The sequence below is a fragment of the Ziziphus jujuba genome, chromosome 1 (genome assembly GCF_031755915.1).
Source record: "Ziziphus jujuba cultivar Dongzao chromosome 1, ASM3175591v1".
In the NCBI taxonomy this organism is placed as follows: domain Eukaryota; kingdom Viridiplantae; phylum Streptophyta; class Magnoliopsida; order Rosales; family Rhamnaceae; genus Ziziphus; species Ziziphus jujuba.
In genome coordinates this window covers 38,705,229-38,721,856 of record NC_083379.1, presented here as the reverse complement: position 1 = coordinate 38,721,856, position 16,628 = coordinate 38,705,229, and the positions used below count along the sequence as shown (strand labels likewise).

The 16,628-nt window shown below is 34.7% G+C and overlaps 3 protein-coding genes across 13 annotated transcripts; 1 reads left to right on the top strand and 2 right to left on the bottom strand.

Moving 5' to 3' along the window:
* The first annotated feature begins 2,082 nt into the window (after positions 1-2,082).
* On the top strand, positions 2,083-7,069 carry LOC125419681 (uncharacterized). Of its 7 annotated transcripts, none has more exons than XR_009635040.1 (4): positions 2,108-2,276; positions 4,175-4,804; positions 5,826-6,028; positions 6,898-7,069. XR_009635040.1 is itself a non-coding variant. In XM_048466144.2 (3 exons), exons 2-3 carry the CDS (start codon positions 4,177-4,179, stop codon positions 5,290-5,292), a joined length of 645 nt encoding a protein of 214 aa, XP_048322101.1. In that variant the 5' UTR covers positions 2,110-2,276; positions 4,175-4,176; the 3' UTR covers positions 5,293-5,819. The 7 variants fall into 7 exon arrangements, 4 of the variants coding, with proteins under 4 accessions (XP_060669209.1, XP_048322101.1, XP_060669208.1 ...); XR_007238561.2 differs by having other exon boundaries at positions 2,109-2,276; positions 4,175-4,813; XR_009635043.1 differs by lacking the exon at positions 4,175-4,804 and having other exon boundaries at positions 2,083-2,276.
* A 195-nt stretch (positions 7,070-7,264) lies between these two features.
* Positions 7,265-12,393, bottom strand: LOC107409183 (dihydrolipoyllysine-residue succinyltransferase component of 2-oxoglutarate dehydrogenase complex 2, mitochondrial). Of its 5 annotated transcripts, none has more exons than XM_048466109.2 (15): positions 12,215-12,393; positions 11,915-11,967; positions 11,729-11,794; positions 11,413-11,473; positions 11,227-11,254; positions 10,830-10,897; positions 9,951-10,025; positions 9,791-9,846; positions 9,639-9,683; positions 9,221-9,496; positions 9,027-9,121; positions 8,622-8,712; positions 8,413-8,523; positions 7,936-8,130; positions 7,265-7,766 (listed from the first exon to the last, which is right to left on the bottom strand). In XM_048466109.2, the coding sequence occupies exons 2-15, from the start codon at positions 11,963-11,965 to the stop codon at positions 7,575-7,577; spliced, it is 1,410 nt and encodes a 469-aa protein (XP_048322066.2). In that variant the 5' UTR covers positions 11,966-11,967; positions 12,215-12,393; the 3' UTR covers positions 7,265-7,574. The 5 variants fall into 5 exon arrangements, with proteins under 5 accessions (XP_048322066.2, XP_048322062.2, XP_048322070.2 ...); XM_048466105.2 differs by having other exon boundaries at positions 11,378-11,438; positions 12,215-12,392; XM_048466113.2 differs by having other exon boundaries at positions 11,413-11,438; positions 12,215-12,390.
* Positions 12,394-14,266: 1,873 nt separating this feature from the next.
* On the bottom strand, positions 14,267-15,484 carry LOC132800376 (chaperone protein dnaJ 15-like). Its single transcript, XM_060813910.1, has 4 exons — positions 15,336-15,484; positions 15,120-15,214; positions 14,940-15,044; positions 14,267-14,772 (listed from the first exon to the last, which is right to left on the bottom strand). The coding sequence occupies exons 2-4, from the start codon at positions 15,171-15,173 to the stop codon at positions 14,671-14,673; spliced, it is 261 nt and encodes an 86-aa protein (XP_060669893.1). The 5' UTR covers positions 15,174-15,214; positions 15,336-15,484; the 3' UTR covers positions 14,267-14,670.
* Between the last annotated feature and the right edge of the window lie 1,144 nt (positions 15,485-16,628).

Sequence of the window (16,628 nt, the reverse complement as noted above, 5' to 3'; positions counted from 1 at the left end):
CCACATGATATAATTTTCTCCAAAAAATATAGGAGGTGATGGAGCAGAAAAATGAGTTGAAGCCATTTAAAAAGGAAGGAAAGGTAGAAGGAAGGTTTTTGTATTTTTTGCTATTTCACTCACAGCCCCACTAAGATCATTAGAGCTCTGATACCATTTGTAGCATTTTTAAACAAAAAACACAGCAAAAGGAAAGGAAAGAAAACAAGGAGCGTAAATTGGTGTGAAAACTTACTTCATTCATTTCTAGACAAAAATATATAAACATAAGCTTACAACAATAAATCACCTACTTTTCACCTACTATTGTAGTAATCATACCACCAAAAGACAAGCCATACTTTGGCTACCTAACACAATAGTGTTTTACTAAAAAACTGAATATAAAGTAACCAAACATCAAAAAGTAACTAAGACACCAACAAAAATATCATTACACTAACAGATACTCATGTTTCCTTCATCAAGTCGAATTCTGTTTTTCTTGATCATAGCCCTGCCTCCCCACAAAACAGTGTGGAATATGGCTTCGTTTTGTTTACAACATGTATGGTTTATTCAACTTATGATCACAAGATTATCTTTTACCATTTTCTATTCAATTTTGGGGACTTTCCTTACCAAGAAATGGATTTCTGTCTCCCAAACAGTAAAGAGAGAGGAAAAAAATGCCATAATTTTTTTGAGTAGAATTGCAAATAGACCAGCATGATATGCATATGCATACAGGGTTTACATCCCAGGAATCAGTAGTATAGGGACTTCTGCCTGTACAGTAAAGCACAACTCACATTGTTCATACAACAGATTTTCCCATATAATACACATTTTCATTTTAAATTCATTGAAAGGCAATGAACTAATAAAACTTATTAGCTTAGTGGAAGCTTATACGCAGATCATATGGTATCCCCTTTTTGGGCAACTTTACATTTTGGCCAACCATCTTTGCATAGATCGCTCCAACCCGACTGCAGCCATTCAATCCTTGAAAGAGGTATCCATTTTTCTCCTCTACATTCTTTGTGTTGCATTTTGTCTGTATAGTTGAAGTTTTTTATTCCTCTTATATATTCTTAGCAGCTGATGCAGTTGTGAGAAACAACCTTTCTTTGATAATATTTCCAGAGGGCACCAGTTCCAAATACAATACCTTTCATACTTCAAAGCCATAATTGTCTTTCCAATTCCAAATACAATACCTTTCATACTTCAACACATAAATGTCTTTCTGAACTATTCTAACTGAGATCTGCTGAGCAATCCTGATCTGTATCATAAACATTTGATATGTGTTACTTTGCTCGATTAACAAGTTACTGTAAAACTTGAGGATGATCTTTATTAGATTGGTGATGGAGATTGTCAATTTTAAATAATGATTATGATGTCATAATAAATTATCATTGAAAAAATATCATTAAATATTTTGTAAAAAAACCGGATGAAGACTTTAAATTAAAATTTATTTATTTATAAGGTATTTGTAAGCTGTTAAACTTAATCGGTTGGTCAAATAACAAAATCGTTCAAAATATACTTTTAAATTTATATTAAAAGCTTGATTTAGATGAAGATTTTTCATCCCTCAAATTATAATAAAAAAAATATAATGATAAAGAAAATGAAATTTAAAAAGCTAATTAGAGATCCAAATTCCTTCATCCAATAATTAAGAATTATTCATTTTTTATTATCATTATTATTATTATTTTTTCGCCTCAATTAGATATCAAAATCTGAACATAGGAGGATCTTTGTCTTATTTACATGTGAGTGTGACCATATGGGAAATGGAAGGAATCTCATAAAGAACAAGTTTGTTACCATCCTGTCCACCTCATGTCCCCATCCAAAATTCATCCAGTGGGGCCTACTTGCCCACGTGTCATCCTTTGACAGACAATTCTCGTCACGCAGAGCACCAACCACTTGTCTTCCATTCACATGCTGCCATCTGTACAAGTCAAACATATAGTCAACTTGTTGGACCCACAAGTCATTCCTACGTGGCACATTTTTGGTTTTGCAATTTTTGGAAACTCGGCATGTACACCTCAGTTCCTCACTGTCCCCACCTCGCCATTTCCTCCTGGGAGACAAAATCAAAACACACACACACACAGAAAACAGTCTCATCAAAACATTTGGCAACAAGGAAAACTCTATTTTTTTTTTTTTTTCTTTTTGTGGGCTTCAAATTCATATAGTTTTTCTGGCACCGGGTTTTCTCTTTGGGAGGGTTTTCGTAACGCTGCTCAAAGTTTATTGCCAAGGTATGATCTTTCTCATTCTCTGTCTTTCTCACTCTCAGAATCCCTAGCTCTTATTGTTATTATTATCATTTTTTGTGAAATATATATGATATATATATATATACTTGCTTGGCTTCTGCATGCTGTTACTTTTCCGATTAGGCCCTAATATATATATATATTTTTTTTATTTGGGGCTTTTTTTAAGCTAATCTTATTATATTAATCAATTTTTGATATTTAGTATGCTTGTTAAAAGAACCTTTAAAACTAGATGAATAAAGTAAGAATTTGAGAGTACATTTTTTGTTCCTGTAATAAAGAAGAAAAAGTGAAAATCTTGTTTGGTTTGTAAGGAAACATCCTTTGTGTTCTTTCTTGTATTCATTTTATTTTTAAAGTCATGTTTGTTTATGAAATTCAAAGTCTTTTTGCTTCAACCCTTTGGGTTTTGTTTGTGTTACTATGGGTTTAAAACAGCAGAATCATTGTCTCCGTTATTATTTATTTATGTTCACTACCTTCTCTAATTGCTTCTTTTTCCCCCCTTGTTCATACAGTCTAGTGGTAGTGCAAGATTGCGTAAATATAAACACATTGACTTGTTAAAATTATGATGAATATTTTGAAGCATTAACCTTTCCATTGTTGACATTTTGTTTAGTAAGCTACCCAATTTTTGTGTTATGGCAGAAGCTTGTCTTTAATAGTCTTATGGTTACAATACAATAACCTCTTTTAACTTTAATAAGTGAGGTTTTTTTTTGGACAATAAACTGTAGTAAGTGAGTTACACACCCAAACGGAATTTGATTCCAAGTCATCATATTGGTGAGAAAAAATTAGTTATTTGAGGTGATTTTTCCATATAATGGTGAAATAATGAGAGCTTGATGTGGAAACCGGTGTTTAATATTGCATTTTGAGGATACTTAAGCTTATGAAAAATTTATTCATAAGACATTAAATTTTGATTGAGTTACTAACCTAACCTAAAATTGGAAGATCTGTATGGATTCTTATTGTTTTTCTTTCCTCTAGGCCAAAAAAGATAGCAGCACGTTGTTGACAATGTTTGCTTAAGATGGTAGTGTTCGGTATTGGTTTTCCGATTTGTTAATTTACTTAATACGGGCTTCCTAATATTGATCATATGACATCCCTAAAATCTATAATAGAAAATATTTCTTATCATTGAACAATTTGTTTGGATGTAGTAATTCAATCCATGATGCCATCTCCAACTACATAGGTGCATGTTTTACAGCTCTAGCATTGCGATTAAAAATTATTGCAAAATGTGAAATTCTTAATGTTGAAGCCTATAAACTTTTAGCTGTGGCCAAAGGATTCAATGGTTGAATAAATCCTTCTTGTTAAACCTATAAGCTTTGGATAGGGTCTGAATGAGAAAATTTATACTAGGAACATTTCATAAGTTGAATTTTCTGAAAACCTAAATTATAAATCTTTGCATTTATAGATTATTAAGACCACAGGTCTGTGTCCCATTGTTTAGGTTCTAGATGCACTACACCTTTTCATGAATTCAGTTTTGTGAATTTACAGTCTGCTCATGCTAGATTGCATCCTTTTCACGTATGCTATGATATGATGAGGTGTTCAGCTGTTGAACCGCACCGTTTCACTAAAATAGTGTGTTTTGTTTAGATTAGTTGATTAGTTAATCTTGTTTAAATGTAATAAAACGGCGGTTATTCAAACGGTAGCGTTTGTACTTTTTCATTTTCATTTTTGGGTTTACTCTTGGCTGCATCAGCTAGTCCTCCTTTCCTCTAGAATCTGTCTGAACAAAGCCCTGAGCCTCCCCTGGGTTTTTACTCAATCTGTCTCTCTTTCCGGTTTGATTTTTTTTTTTCTTTTTTCTTTTTTTTTTAACTCGTAGATTTCTAAATCAGATATGGAGGATCAAGGCCAATGGGGTCACGCTATCGAGTGGAAAACAAAAGGTATCAAAATGCTAGAGCAGGCTGGGGAGTTGTTTGAAATAGCCTTGGGTGAAACTGGAAATGACGACAAGTCTGTGAGAGTTGAGGATGGTGGTTCTGTCACAGGGGTTGGAGATAGAGCTGATGTCGGGTGTTTGAATATTAAAGGAAAAGAGCTTGGTACTGGGATTGAGACTGGATTTGGAGGTGAAGAAACAGATGGGTCTGAGAGTGAAAGTCATGTAGCGGTGTTGACTGGTAAAGGAAGTGAGCTTGTCTATATACATGGACCTGAAATTGAAATTCCTTTTATGAGTGGTAGTGGAGGTGGAAGTAGAGTGTTGACTGGTAAAGGAAATAAGACTACCTATGCACATCCACTTACAGCTGAAACTCTTGTGAGTGGAGGTGGAAATATGGATGTGACGCGTAAAAGAGCTGGAATTAAGCATGGGCGTGAGAAGAAAAGGAAAACTAAAGGCAAGACTAGAGAATATTGGAGAAAAGCTATGGAAAAATCATACTACGCCTTGCAAACAGAGATTCAAAGTGTGAAGACCACTAGGCAATCTATTTACGCAGCGTTGGTGGTGGGTCAAGGTTTGTTAGGTACTCTAACTTCTAAAACTACCAATCCAATTAGTAATGAGACCTTTCGTTCGTTCCAGTGGGTTTGTGTAATGAGTGCTGTACTGATCCACTTTTATCTAATAGAAAACTCCATTACATTTTTTGAAATGTCTTCGGAACAGTCTCGGTTATATAAAGAATATGTGAAACACTTTGGTTATGGGAAGTTAGGGGAGATAGGGAGGAACGTCCACCCAACTAAAAAATGGATATATTGGGAAGTGTGTATGCGGATGGGGGAATTTTTATTGATCATTTCACAATCTCTGCAGTAAAAACCACCGCCCCACCACCAAGAATAAGTATTACTGGTTTAGTCAAGTCAAATATTTTAACTTTTTGGATGAAGACTGCAAGTTTATGGTTTAGTGTATTATATATTATCCTAATGATTTTTTGTTTCAACTTTTCATTTCAATTAATCTACTGTGGCGGGGCCAGGGCTTCAAAATGCATGAATGGGGCTAGCTTTAGAGAAATCAAAGAGGGAGAGATACAGAACGAGCCAGAGACAAGGGCTATTGGCTTTTTTTAAATTTTTTTATTTATTTATTTTTTTTTTTTTTTTTTGTTTCAGTGTTAACCAGTAGTGTTTTCTCTGCATGTAGAACTTTTCTTTGTCTCATGACCGAGAAGTGACATGAAATCAAAACTATTAAGTGTGAAATTTTGTTATTTGCAAATATTTGGTTTACCTGAGTTAATTATTCTCGCATTTTCTTTTCCACCATTCGTTCTTAGTGGAGATGGTCAAAGGAATTAGCTCTGCGTTTTGGAAATGTAATTTGATTTGATTAGTTCAATTGATATTTGACACAATCTGCTGAGAGAATTAATATGCCAACAGTGAAATGCAGAATCTTCAAGAGAATTGAAATTCCATGTCTGATCTTAGGGATTTGGCTAGTTTGCAGGCATGGAAAATTTAGTTTTCTTCCTAACCAACAAACAATTGATATGAGCTTTCAGCTTACAAATATGGCCATTCTAGCCCTTCTTCGCAGGTCTCTATATATAACTGTGGATGCTTCGATGATTGCAATATTACTACGTTGTAATATTGGCCCTTCCTCAGTCCAATTTATGGGGAACTTTATATACTAGTCTACATGCTTGGGGATGCTTCAGTTATTAAGGCGCTCATTGAAGCTTGTGAGAGGACTGGACCACGTACAGGTTAAAAAGCAATACAAGGTAAAAAAAATTATGTGGATATTGGTTTGTTTATCACAATTTGGCTATGCTGATGAAGTTTCGTACTTAGGCGATATATGATAATGGCAAAGGAAGATAAGATATTTACAAATAGACTAATAGAGAAAAGCACGCCTAATACTTAACGTCAAAATGCCAAAAAAATTACAGAAACTCACAAAAATGTAGTAATGGAATATGCGGTATTAGTTTTATGATTAAACTACCACTGCATATTGCAATCACATTTTTTTTCTATCCCCTTTTGCTGGGAGATTTGGTTCTTGTTGCAAAAGCGAGCCGGTCATCTCCATCCATGATGCACAAGCTGATTCATTGACTCTGACCAAGGTTTTGAATGCACATTGTATACATTTAATCAGCCTCTATTTGCAAAAATATGAATTAAGTTTATATGTTTTCTATTTATATGTTATCTTAAACTACAACTTTAGTTTAATCTTTCATTCTGCATGCTTTTGTAAACAAGAACATCCATGCTATCCTAGCGCTCTATGTGTTCCTTGTTGATCCTGAGCAGGTTTGAGACACTCTTTCTCCGTCTTCTGCCTCTAAATATATAGCTCTCCAAAGTAATAAGACTAACTAACCTCATATATTATTCTCTTAAGACTTGATATTTAGTTGTGACCTGAGTACAGAGAAAATGCTGCATAATCTGCATACCCTGTTTTAAGATACGATTTTTTACTTCTATTAAATTCAGTTGTGTAAAAAGTATTAAGTTTTCAATTTGATAACCAACAGGCCTTGAATGTGCTTTACTATATTGCCGTTTTCGTTTTAGAATGGCATTTTAGTTTGTTCAAGCTTATTCCTTTTTGTTATTTGGTTGTGGTGTATTTCAGTATGCAGAGGACCTTGAAAGCCGATTCTCATGAGATGTTGAATCCATGTACTAGAAGATATATTATTATTTATTTTCTCTGGTGAATTTGTAAAATTCATTACAGTCAAGGATGCATCGTTGTTTTTGTCTGTATGTTGATTTGAGATCTGCCAAAGTTGTTATGTTGGTTTTCTTGTGTTTGTCATTGGAGTTGCATGCCATTTAGAAGAAGCTTTCGTTTCCCTTAATATATAATATCCTTATTATTACTAAATTCTGGGCCCACAAAAGATTTTATCAACACTGAATTCTAAGCTTCCATGGTGTTAAACGTTTGTGATGTCAACTAAAATACGACTGACAAGTCTGATTCATACACAGCAATCAATGAGAACATCAAAGAGTTTTAAATTAATCAAAAAACAAGTTCAACCTCTGCAGGTTGATTGAGCATTTACTATAGAATTAAAATATTCACCTATAACAAGATCTCTCATTTCAAATCCAATCATGACAAGCCGCAATTGAAGAACCCACCAAAGGTTGATCAACAGATGGAATCCCGCAAAACTTCATTTCAGTAATATTTATTATTGTCAAAGTATAAACCCATTTTTGTATACCAGAATGAAAGCAAGAAACCGCTCATGCTGGGTCTTCATGTGTCGAGAAGAAGCCTCCGAATGAGGTGTGTCTTCATATGTCAAGGAGAAGCCTCCGAGGGTCCTCTACAACGTCTTTAATACGACATAGAAAGAAAACTGCCTCTCTACCATCAATCAACCTATGATCGTAAGTAAGAGCAATGTACATCATTGGCCTTGGGACGACATTACCTCCAACAACCATAGGCCGGCTCACAATTGAATGCATACCCAAGATTGCCGACTGCCAAGAACATACAATTGAGTGAGATTCTCTATCTAATTAATAACAGTTAAATGGATGAATCAGTGTCCACAAACAAAAACTGTGTTTCATAATTATAAAATAGAAAAGACGAGGAATAAATAGGAGAATCATATTTTGAGTTGTTGCTGATAGCTCTGCAACCAACCTGAGGAGGGTTGATGATGGGAGTACTCAGAAGGCTTCCATAAACCCCACCATTGGATATTGTAAATGATCCTCCAGCCATCTCGTCAATTGATAAAGATCCATCATTTGCCCTCTTTGCAAGGGTATTGATCTCCTTCTCTATCTGAGCAAAATTCATCTTATCGGCATTTCGGACAACTGGCACAACAAGACCCTGGAGGTGGAAATAAATTAAGAAACAAGGGCTAAACCAATCATACTGCATCCAGGAGATGTACACAGTTGCCCCTGCTAAGTAATTATGACATCAAACAAATATAACCAGACCACCAACAAGCATATTTGAGTTCAGTTGGCCTTGCTTACAGATTAGCAGTTAACACTTCAAAACTTCCAGTCACTTAACAATCTAGCAATATATTTCTTAAAACATGTATATATATATATATATATATATATATATTAAAAATGAAAAGAAAGAAAGAATGCTGCAAACCTTTGGAGTACCAACAGCTATACTAATATCTATATAATCTCGATATATGATATCATCCCCATCAATTACGGCATTTATAATAGGCTGATTTTGGAGCCCACTGACAGCAGCCTGTAACATAAAACAAATAGAAAATGGATATGCATGGAGATGCACAAAAACAGATGGAATGAAGATTTTAAATCCAAAAATTAGCGGTTATTGCATACTTTAACAAATCCTGACATAAGTCCTAACTTGACTCCATGCTTATCAACAAAAGTATCCTTATAATCAGAACGAAGCTTCATCAAATTTGTCCTATAACAACCAATAAATAAGTGAGAGAAAAAGAAAAACAAGATAAGAATTAAAGACAATGCTGGACATGATTTATTATGATAAAGAGAATAAGAAGAAACATGAACTGATATAACAAAATAAGAAAAGAAAAATTAAGTTAACCAAGTCCAAGTGATCAAATCAAAGTTTCATCATTGACTCTATAGTGCCTTTGCTCTTGCTAAGAGATGGAATACAAAGGCCCAACAATAATCAACTCAACTTTAAACGAGCATATAAAACAAACCAGAAATAAGGAGCCTAGGTACAAATCACAATAAGTTTGTACTTACATATCAACTTCATTAAATGTTGTCAACATAGCATACGTATTCTGAGAATCTTTCAATCTTGTAGCAACGCGCTTTCGGATCCTTGTCATAGGAACCTGTAATCACAAGCTTTCTAAATGATTCCAAATCTAGATGAAATTCTTCCAAAAGAAATACTAAAGACACTGATTAAAATCTAAAACCTTACAACTTACTCGTCTTTCCCTTTCCTTTGGGGGAAGCTGAGGTTCTATAGCAGAACGTTTAGGAGGTGATAAAGAGTACTCTTTAGGCTTATCAGTCATAGGAGTAATTTCAACTTTAGGTGTTTGCTTATCCTCTTCAGTCTTTTCAGTGGGATGAGATGGCTGAGAAGCAGCTTTTCCAGATATATTCTCAGACGGAGCAACATGGGCTACACCTCCCTCAGGCTTTGAAATAACAGCAATCTTGGTACCTGGTTCCACAGTATCCCCTTCCTTAGCGACGAACTGGAAACAATTAATTTTAAATATAGAAATAAAAATGTTAATATTTAGAATCCAATATATTCCATTTAAGGAAAAGGAAAAGCATAGCAATCAAAAAAAAAAAAAAAAAAAAAAAAAACACCAAACCTACTAATTACACTACCTTTTGGATCACACCAGCTTCAGGACTAGCAACATCAACTGTCACCTGATGAGATTGCGAAAACAGAATTCGATCTATATCTGTGTTTTTTGATGCAATGTGCAACCATGGAAAGCTCCAAAAGAAATTCTAATATAGCATCAGAAAATAACCTTATCTGTTTCTATCTGAGCAATGGGTTCATCAACTTCTACCCCATCACCAGGATCTGTCCCCAAAATAACAGATGAAAGCATAATTAATCTTTAAGAACCATACCTGATAAACAATTAAGAATAGATAGAATTGAAGATAAACACTCGGGGAATATACTCTTCAAGAATTTTGCCAGCGTCCCATCAGTAATAGATTCACCCATAAAGGGGACAACAGCATCAATCAAATCCCCTTCAAACACATAAATAACCAAAAGTTAGACACTAGAAAAATTGCAATTAAATTTAAAAATATAATAATATAAACAACATGAAGTTAAAATAATCACCAAGAAAACCATCTCAGACATGTACACGAATGACTCTAGCTGCACAGTAAATGACATCAAGAATTTAATGTCCTAGTTCTCGATACTGAATCGCCGAACGAAATTATTTTAAACTTCTAATAAAAAGTCAGTTGAAAGGATAAAACTAGCAGTTTTCACTTAAGCCACTTAATTATAGTTTTTCCGCCTGCATGGGATTTCAGTTCCAGAGAAACCTCTTCCTCAAGTTCATTAAATCTCTGTGATTGTGAGAATGTCACTCACAATTTTGAGAGAGAAAGATAGTGCTGCTTCATTATATTTTGACTTTTTCTTGCTTATGCTTAAATTTCTTTGATGCTGAAGTTATACGACACTATAAATAATTTCTAAACAGGTTTAGACTTAGCACCTAGTGCATGGTTCAGTTGAAACATTGCCCAACATAGAGGATTAGGCAGCAAACATTTGGAGATCTAATTTATGTGCACCATGGTGTGCGTACTTGCAAACCAAGTTCGTTTACTTATTGATCACTTATACAATCTTCACACAATCAACCAGTATGAACATTGCAACTCATTGGGGAAGCAGTCAAGCAAACAAATTTGCTTACAGTAATGGATATGCACCAATTACATTGGATAAATAACTCAACAATCAATGCAGACAGAGATTTATAAAAATAAGTTAGTGATAATTTACAGAGATACAAGTTGGTATTCAACCATTGTCTGAAGAAAATGGCCTGCCACATATTTGAATAATAAGCTCTGGCTGACTGGCAGCAACTTTCCTGACAGCAGTAAAACCATGAGAAAATAAAAGGACAAAGAAAAAAAAAATAATCAAATTGAACTACGAAGAATTCTTATCTTTATCTTCCTCTTACTAATAAATTTTTGATTTTCAGAATTAAGTTAAACAGACACCATGAGTTTGTACTTGGGCCAATGTTAACAGAATGTTGCTAGTGACTTTTGACGATATATACACAGTTAAAAATATATTATTGGGTTTCAGATACAAAAATATAAGCAGTTTTTACAAGTTGTTCCTTCACAAGCTAGCAACAAACTCAATAAAACTAATTAAAAAAAAAAATACAAGAATTACGCAACTGACCTCATTGGTGTTAGCGTAGTCAACCAACCTGCAATAACAAAATAGATTTTAAAGCATTAAACACGGTTACTTTGAAAATACCATAGCTTTTTCCAGCTAATGCCACAAGTGGCTATAATAAATAAACAATAAAATTCCTTTTTACGGTTACCAGGTAAGATGCGGTGAGAAAAGTTCCGGACATACCCAAATCCTCTGGGCTGAAGTATAATCTGTTCATGTGAAACAAACTGTCATGTGAAACAAACTGTCATATGAAACAAACTGTAAGGTTTCACTTAATTTTCCGATAGGAAATTGAAAAGCCTGCATAGTGGAGGAAATATAGAGAACAGAAGTATATATCTTTTTCTTCTTATGTAAAAAAAAATAAATAAAAAAAACTCAGAAAAGCATTACATTTATAATCACAAAAATGACAGCTTAACCACCCTGAAGAGATACTACAAAAGAGACAAAATTTTGAAAAATAAAAAAAATGTTGGAAAAGCAGGAGAAGTACCTCCTTTTTCTCCAAAATGGAGGAAGTTCTAGGCTTTGAAACAGTAGGTCCATACGCCCTCAATGACTGCCCAGAAAATGAGAAATAAAAAAATTAAGTTTCAGAAAATTTAAACTGGTGGAATCGATTTTCTAGCTTTATACTCTTCAAATAAAATTCCAATAGCATATTATTTTGAATTGTTACCGCAGACAATGCGCCTCCTGAAGCGGCTTTTCGCCTTAAAACACCAAACATCACTGTTAACGGAGAACAAAATCAATCAAGCAAGCAATCCACAAATAGAAAATACCACCCCCTCAAAAGTCTTTCTAAAACATGCATAAGACTCATTAGGCTGATGATAAACTACAGGAAAAAAATTATATATAAAAATGGAAACTCCCAATACGCCAAAAAAAAAAAAAAAAAAAATTTGTCATTCTATTTTCACGCAGTTTTCTCAGAGGCAAAACAATGAGAGTTTTAGAGATGATAATGACCGACCTGATTGGAATGAATGAGGTTTCTTGGAAGCAGCCGAATAGAACAATCAGACAGCTAGGGTTTCCAGAGAACGATAAAGAGAGAGAACAGAGAAAAAGTAAGGGAAGGCGTCGCCGCGAAGCTTTTGAAGTACGTCTGGTGAATTTTGTTTGCGAATCTCAGTGGCACTTGCTAGCAGTTAGTAGGAAAAGGCTTTTAAAATGAGGGCAAGCCCACGTGGGCCCGGAGTGGCATTGCTATGTAATTTGACTTATTTTGGGAAAAAGGTCAACGACCAAGTCATTTTCAAAATTTCCAAGAAAGGGGGAATTTGGCCCAATACTCCTGTCGGATCGAGCTTCATAAATTTTGCCTCTTCAATTTATTTTTTTTTTTTTATCTACTCCTTAATATTCTTTATAACCTTCAAATAAAAAACAATTATTTACATATTTTTTTATTTTTAAAACCAAACAAAAATCAACTATTCCTTTTCTAAACGTCTTTACACTTTCACAAATACAAAAATACAAAAAAAGCAAACAAACGGCTTTATACACGAACACACAAATACAAACAACCAAACCGAAGCTGTCGTGAAAAAGGCAAACATTAGGATCTCATTTCAGCACAGGGAATAAGGTAATTGGTTGAATCTTTTTCTTTATTTGTTGTCGTGGGACCGGTGTGGGTTGTTTTTGTGTGGATTTGGCTTTCTGTTTATTTCTTTCGTTGCCGTGGAGTGGGTTTTTATTTATAATTTTTATGATTATATTTTTTGAAGATTTAGGATAGATTGATATTGGGCATTAGTAGGAAATGAAGAGAGAAAAAAAATGGGATCGGTTTGGCCTTGATCAGTGGCCGGAGGTGGAAGAAATAACCCGGTGAAGAATAGGGTCGGTAGTGGTTTAGGCGGGTTTATTTTTTGAATATTTAGGATAGATTGATATTGGGCATTAGTAGGAAATGAAGAGAGGAAAAAAATGGGACCGGTTTGGCCTTGATCGGTGGCCGGAGGTGGAAGAAATAAACGGGTCAAGAATCGGGTCGGTGCTGGTTTAGGCGGGTTCGGGTCGACCCGGACAAGGGTTGAAGATGGATTGAACGACATGTCGTCTGGGATGAACGACACCCAGACGACACATCGTTTTTTTTTTTTTTTTTTTTATAAAAAATGTTTTTTTTTTGGGTATAGATATATATATAGAATTGAAGATAAGAGAAAGAGAGAAAGAGAGAGAGAGAGAGAGAGAGAGAGAGAGAGAGAGAGAGAAATTAATTAGAGAAAAAATGAGAGAAATACTTTATGATTATTTTTTTTGGGTATTTTTTGGGAAAGAATGAGAGAAAGAGAGAGAGAGAGAGAGAGAGAGAGAGAGAGAAATTAATAGTAATTCATAAAGGAATGTAATACTGTCAAGAATTCCCTATTAGATTTTTTTCCTTGTATTCATATACAAAATAATGAAATATATTATGAATTTTGTGTCACAAATATGTATGAAAACTAGGATGGCGTTTATTTGATCCAAAAAGAATAAAAGCATCCTGTCTAGATAAGGTAATATGTTTTAACGGTTGTTGACTAAGACCAAAAGGACCCTTACAAGCAGCAACATCAACATACCCATCCTTTCCACAAATTCCAACACATGCTGAAACCCTTAAATTACCATAATATCTATATATATATATATATATATATATCAGAGAGAGAGAGAGAAAGAGAGCAAAAAGAAGTGAGGTCGCCGACTACTAGAAGACTGCACTTTGTTCTACAAATAAATAGAAAAGAAAAAATGCTTATACATGTCAAAACTCTCCAATGGGGAATAAACTGTATAGTATCAAAGTGCTCTTCCTCTGCTGGCTGATGCTATTGCTATGGATATGTTAAAACTAAAACCTCTCAAGTGTGCATATAATCACAAGAAGCACCCTTCTTGCAATGACCACTCTCATGATACTTGCAAACTCTCTGTCCCTTAAACGGAGGCCTTGAAGAACCTCCCCCTCCCCCTCCCCCTCCATTACCAAACAATGACTGCCTGTTCCAAGGTTTATTACTCCCACCATAACCAGAATCCCCACCGTGAGATCAGAGGACTGAATAGAAATACATTGAAATGCCACACCAATACCACTTGACCACTTGAAACAATGCAATGACATTCACTTGAAAAGAGAAGTTGAGCATCATTGTCACATTCACAGGTAGGTTACTAATTTTAAGTTCTACCCATGTGTGATATTCAAAATCACAATTTCACAGCCACAATTTTATGCTTTGAAAATAAATTAGAGACGCATAGTACTTAGAAATTGAAGGATATAACAGCAGAAAGTTTAACATGACAAGATTATTACAAAACATTTCTACCAATTGTATATGATCATTGGCACTGTTGACTCCATCTATGCTTCAAATTTTTTAAACAACCATGACAGCTTTCAGAATGCAAAAACCATATGCACTATAAAATGGAAAATGGATTGGAGACACAATAGGAAAGAAGATATGGTACCTGTAGGGCCAAACCATAACCGCCATTCACATCTTGCTCGAAATAAAGTAACTGGAAAATAAAGCAATTAGATTATAAATTTAATGTCACACCAGCAACACAAAAGAAAATGCAGATGCAGAGAGAGAGAGAGAGAGAGAGAGAGAGAGAGAGAGAGTTCATAGTCATCAAACATGGTATATAAACAATTTAAATGCAAAAATATGAAATATACATACCTTAAATTTGCCTTGTGCATTTGAAGTAACTCTTTCTACAATACCACACTCGGCTTGTTGCTCGTTGATCGTAACACCAAAGAAATGAGCATTTTGCTTATCCACCTGCAACAAAACAAAATCAACCAAACGGAAAATTCCAGAAAGAATGAAAGTCCATGATAACAAACATGAAAGCACCTTTCCACTAACTGATGACAGAATGGAATGTATCCCTAGTTGGCTGTACTCCATCCAGCATCATATCATCATACATATCTCTCAGCAAGAAATGCCTACCACCACCGTTATTAAAAAAAAAAAAAAACCAGAACACAACTTTCACAATTTCTCCCAAAAAAAAAAAAAAATTCCCAACACCACTAAAAGAAAATCAAAATTAGAGCTGTTGCCTACCTGTTGCTTCTGCTTCTTCTCCTAGGGCTCTCTAAAATCCTGCAGTTTTCTCTCTGAGTCGCCTCTTCACCATCTCCTTCAAAACGCGCAGTCTCCACGCTTACAATCCGGCCGATTCATGAAAGGAAACAGAGGGCTCCTAAGGTCTGATTATGGATAAAGAGATGGAGGGGAAAAGTCGAAGAAAGGAAAGAAAAAAACATATAAAAAAAAAACACATAAGGGTATTTTGGAATTTTAAAAAATTGGAAGGGTAGATAAAAAAAAAAAATGAATTGAGGGAGCAAAATTCATGAAGTTTGATCCTACAGGGGTATTGGGCCAAATTTCCCAAAAAAAAAAATATAGAAGGTTGGGTTCGGCGCCATGAAAACGCTGTTCATTGAGTGGACAAACAGGCCGGTTCCACAAAGCCTCATCAGATGACCCAATCTAACTTAGCCCATACCGTTTTGGATGATATAAAGCCTATATCAAGCAAGAAAGAATCCAAGACCTTGGCCCATGATCTATGGGCTTCTTCCCTGCCTAAGTTTTTTTTTTTTTTTTTTTTTTTTTTTTTGATGAGCTCCTCCGCCCAAGTTACATACCGCGGTGAAATATAATCAAACGCTACAATCATACAACCATCTCAATAAAGCAAAGAGATTTTACAAATAAACATTTATTAAAATTTGAATGTCCGAGTATAAATGATCAGTCGTGCACCATATTACCCATATAACAAATGTATTTAAGTGTCCACGAGGGGATAGTTTAATAGCATGGTCACCTCTTCAATGGTGAAAAATCTTAGATTCAATGTAGCCAAATGATCTTTAAAATAATAAAAAAAAAAATGTACTCAATAATAGCATTAATTAGTCAATTAAATCGTTAAAGTAACACATAATGTCCAGTGGACCACCAGTGGTCATCATCCACAGTGACACGACCTAAAAGGAAGCATATTGACAACCAAATTTGATGATTAATAGCTGGAGCTTATAGAAAATTGAACATTAATTTAGGCAAGGCAAAGGAACATGAAATGCATGTGGTTTCACCTTTTTACGTGTATAAAAAAAGGTGGCCAAAAGAGGGTGTCGTTTTCGTGTTTATTAGAGGGTAAGGCAAATGCATATGATCATCATTAATATATAGCAGGAAAATATAGACTCAAAAACAGTAGTCGTATTAATTGACAAGGACTACTTGACGTTTGTTTTGGCGATTGTTAGATTCCTTTGCATTGTCAAAGCGGCAAAGGACTGTGCTGGTCCATGAGAATAAATTTTGAGACTTTGCTTTTCA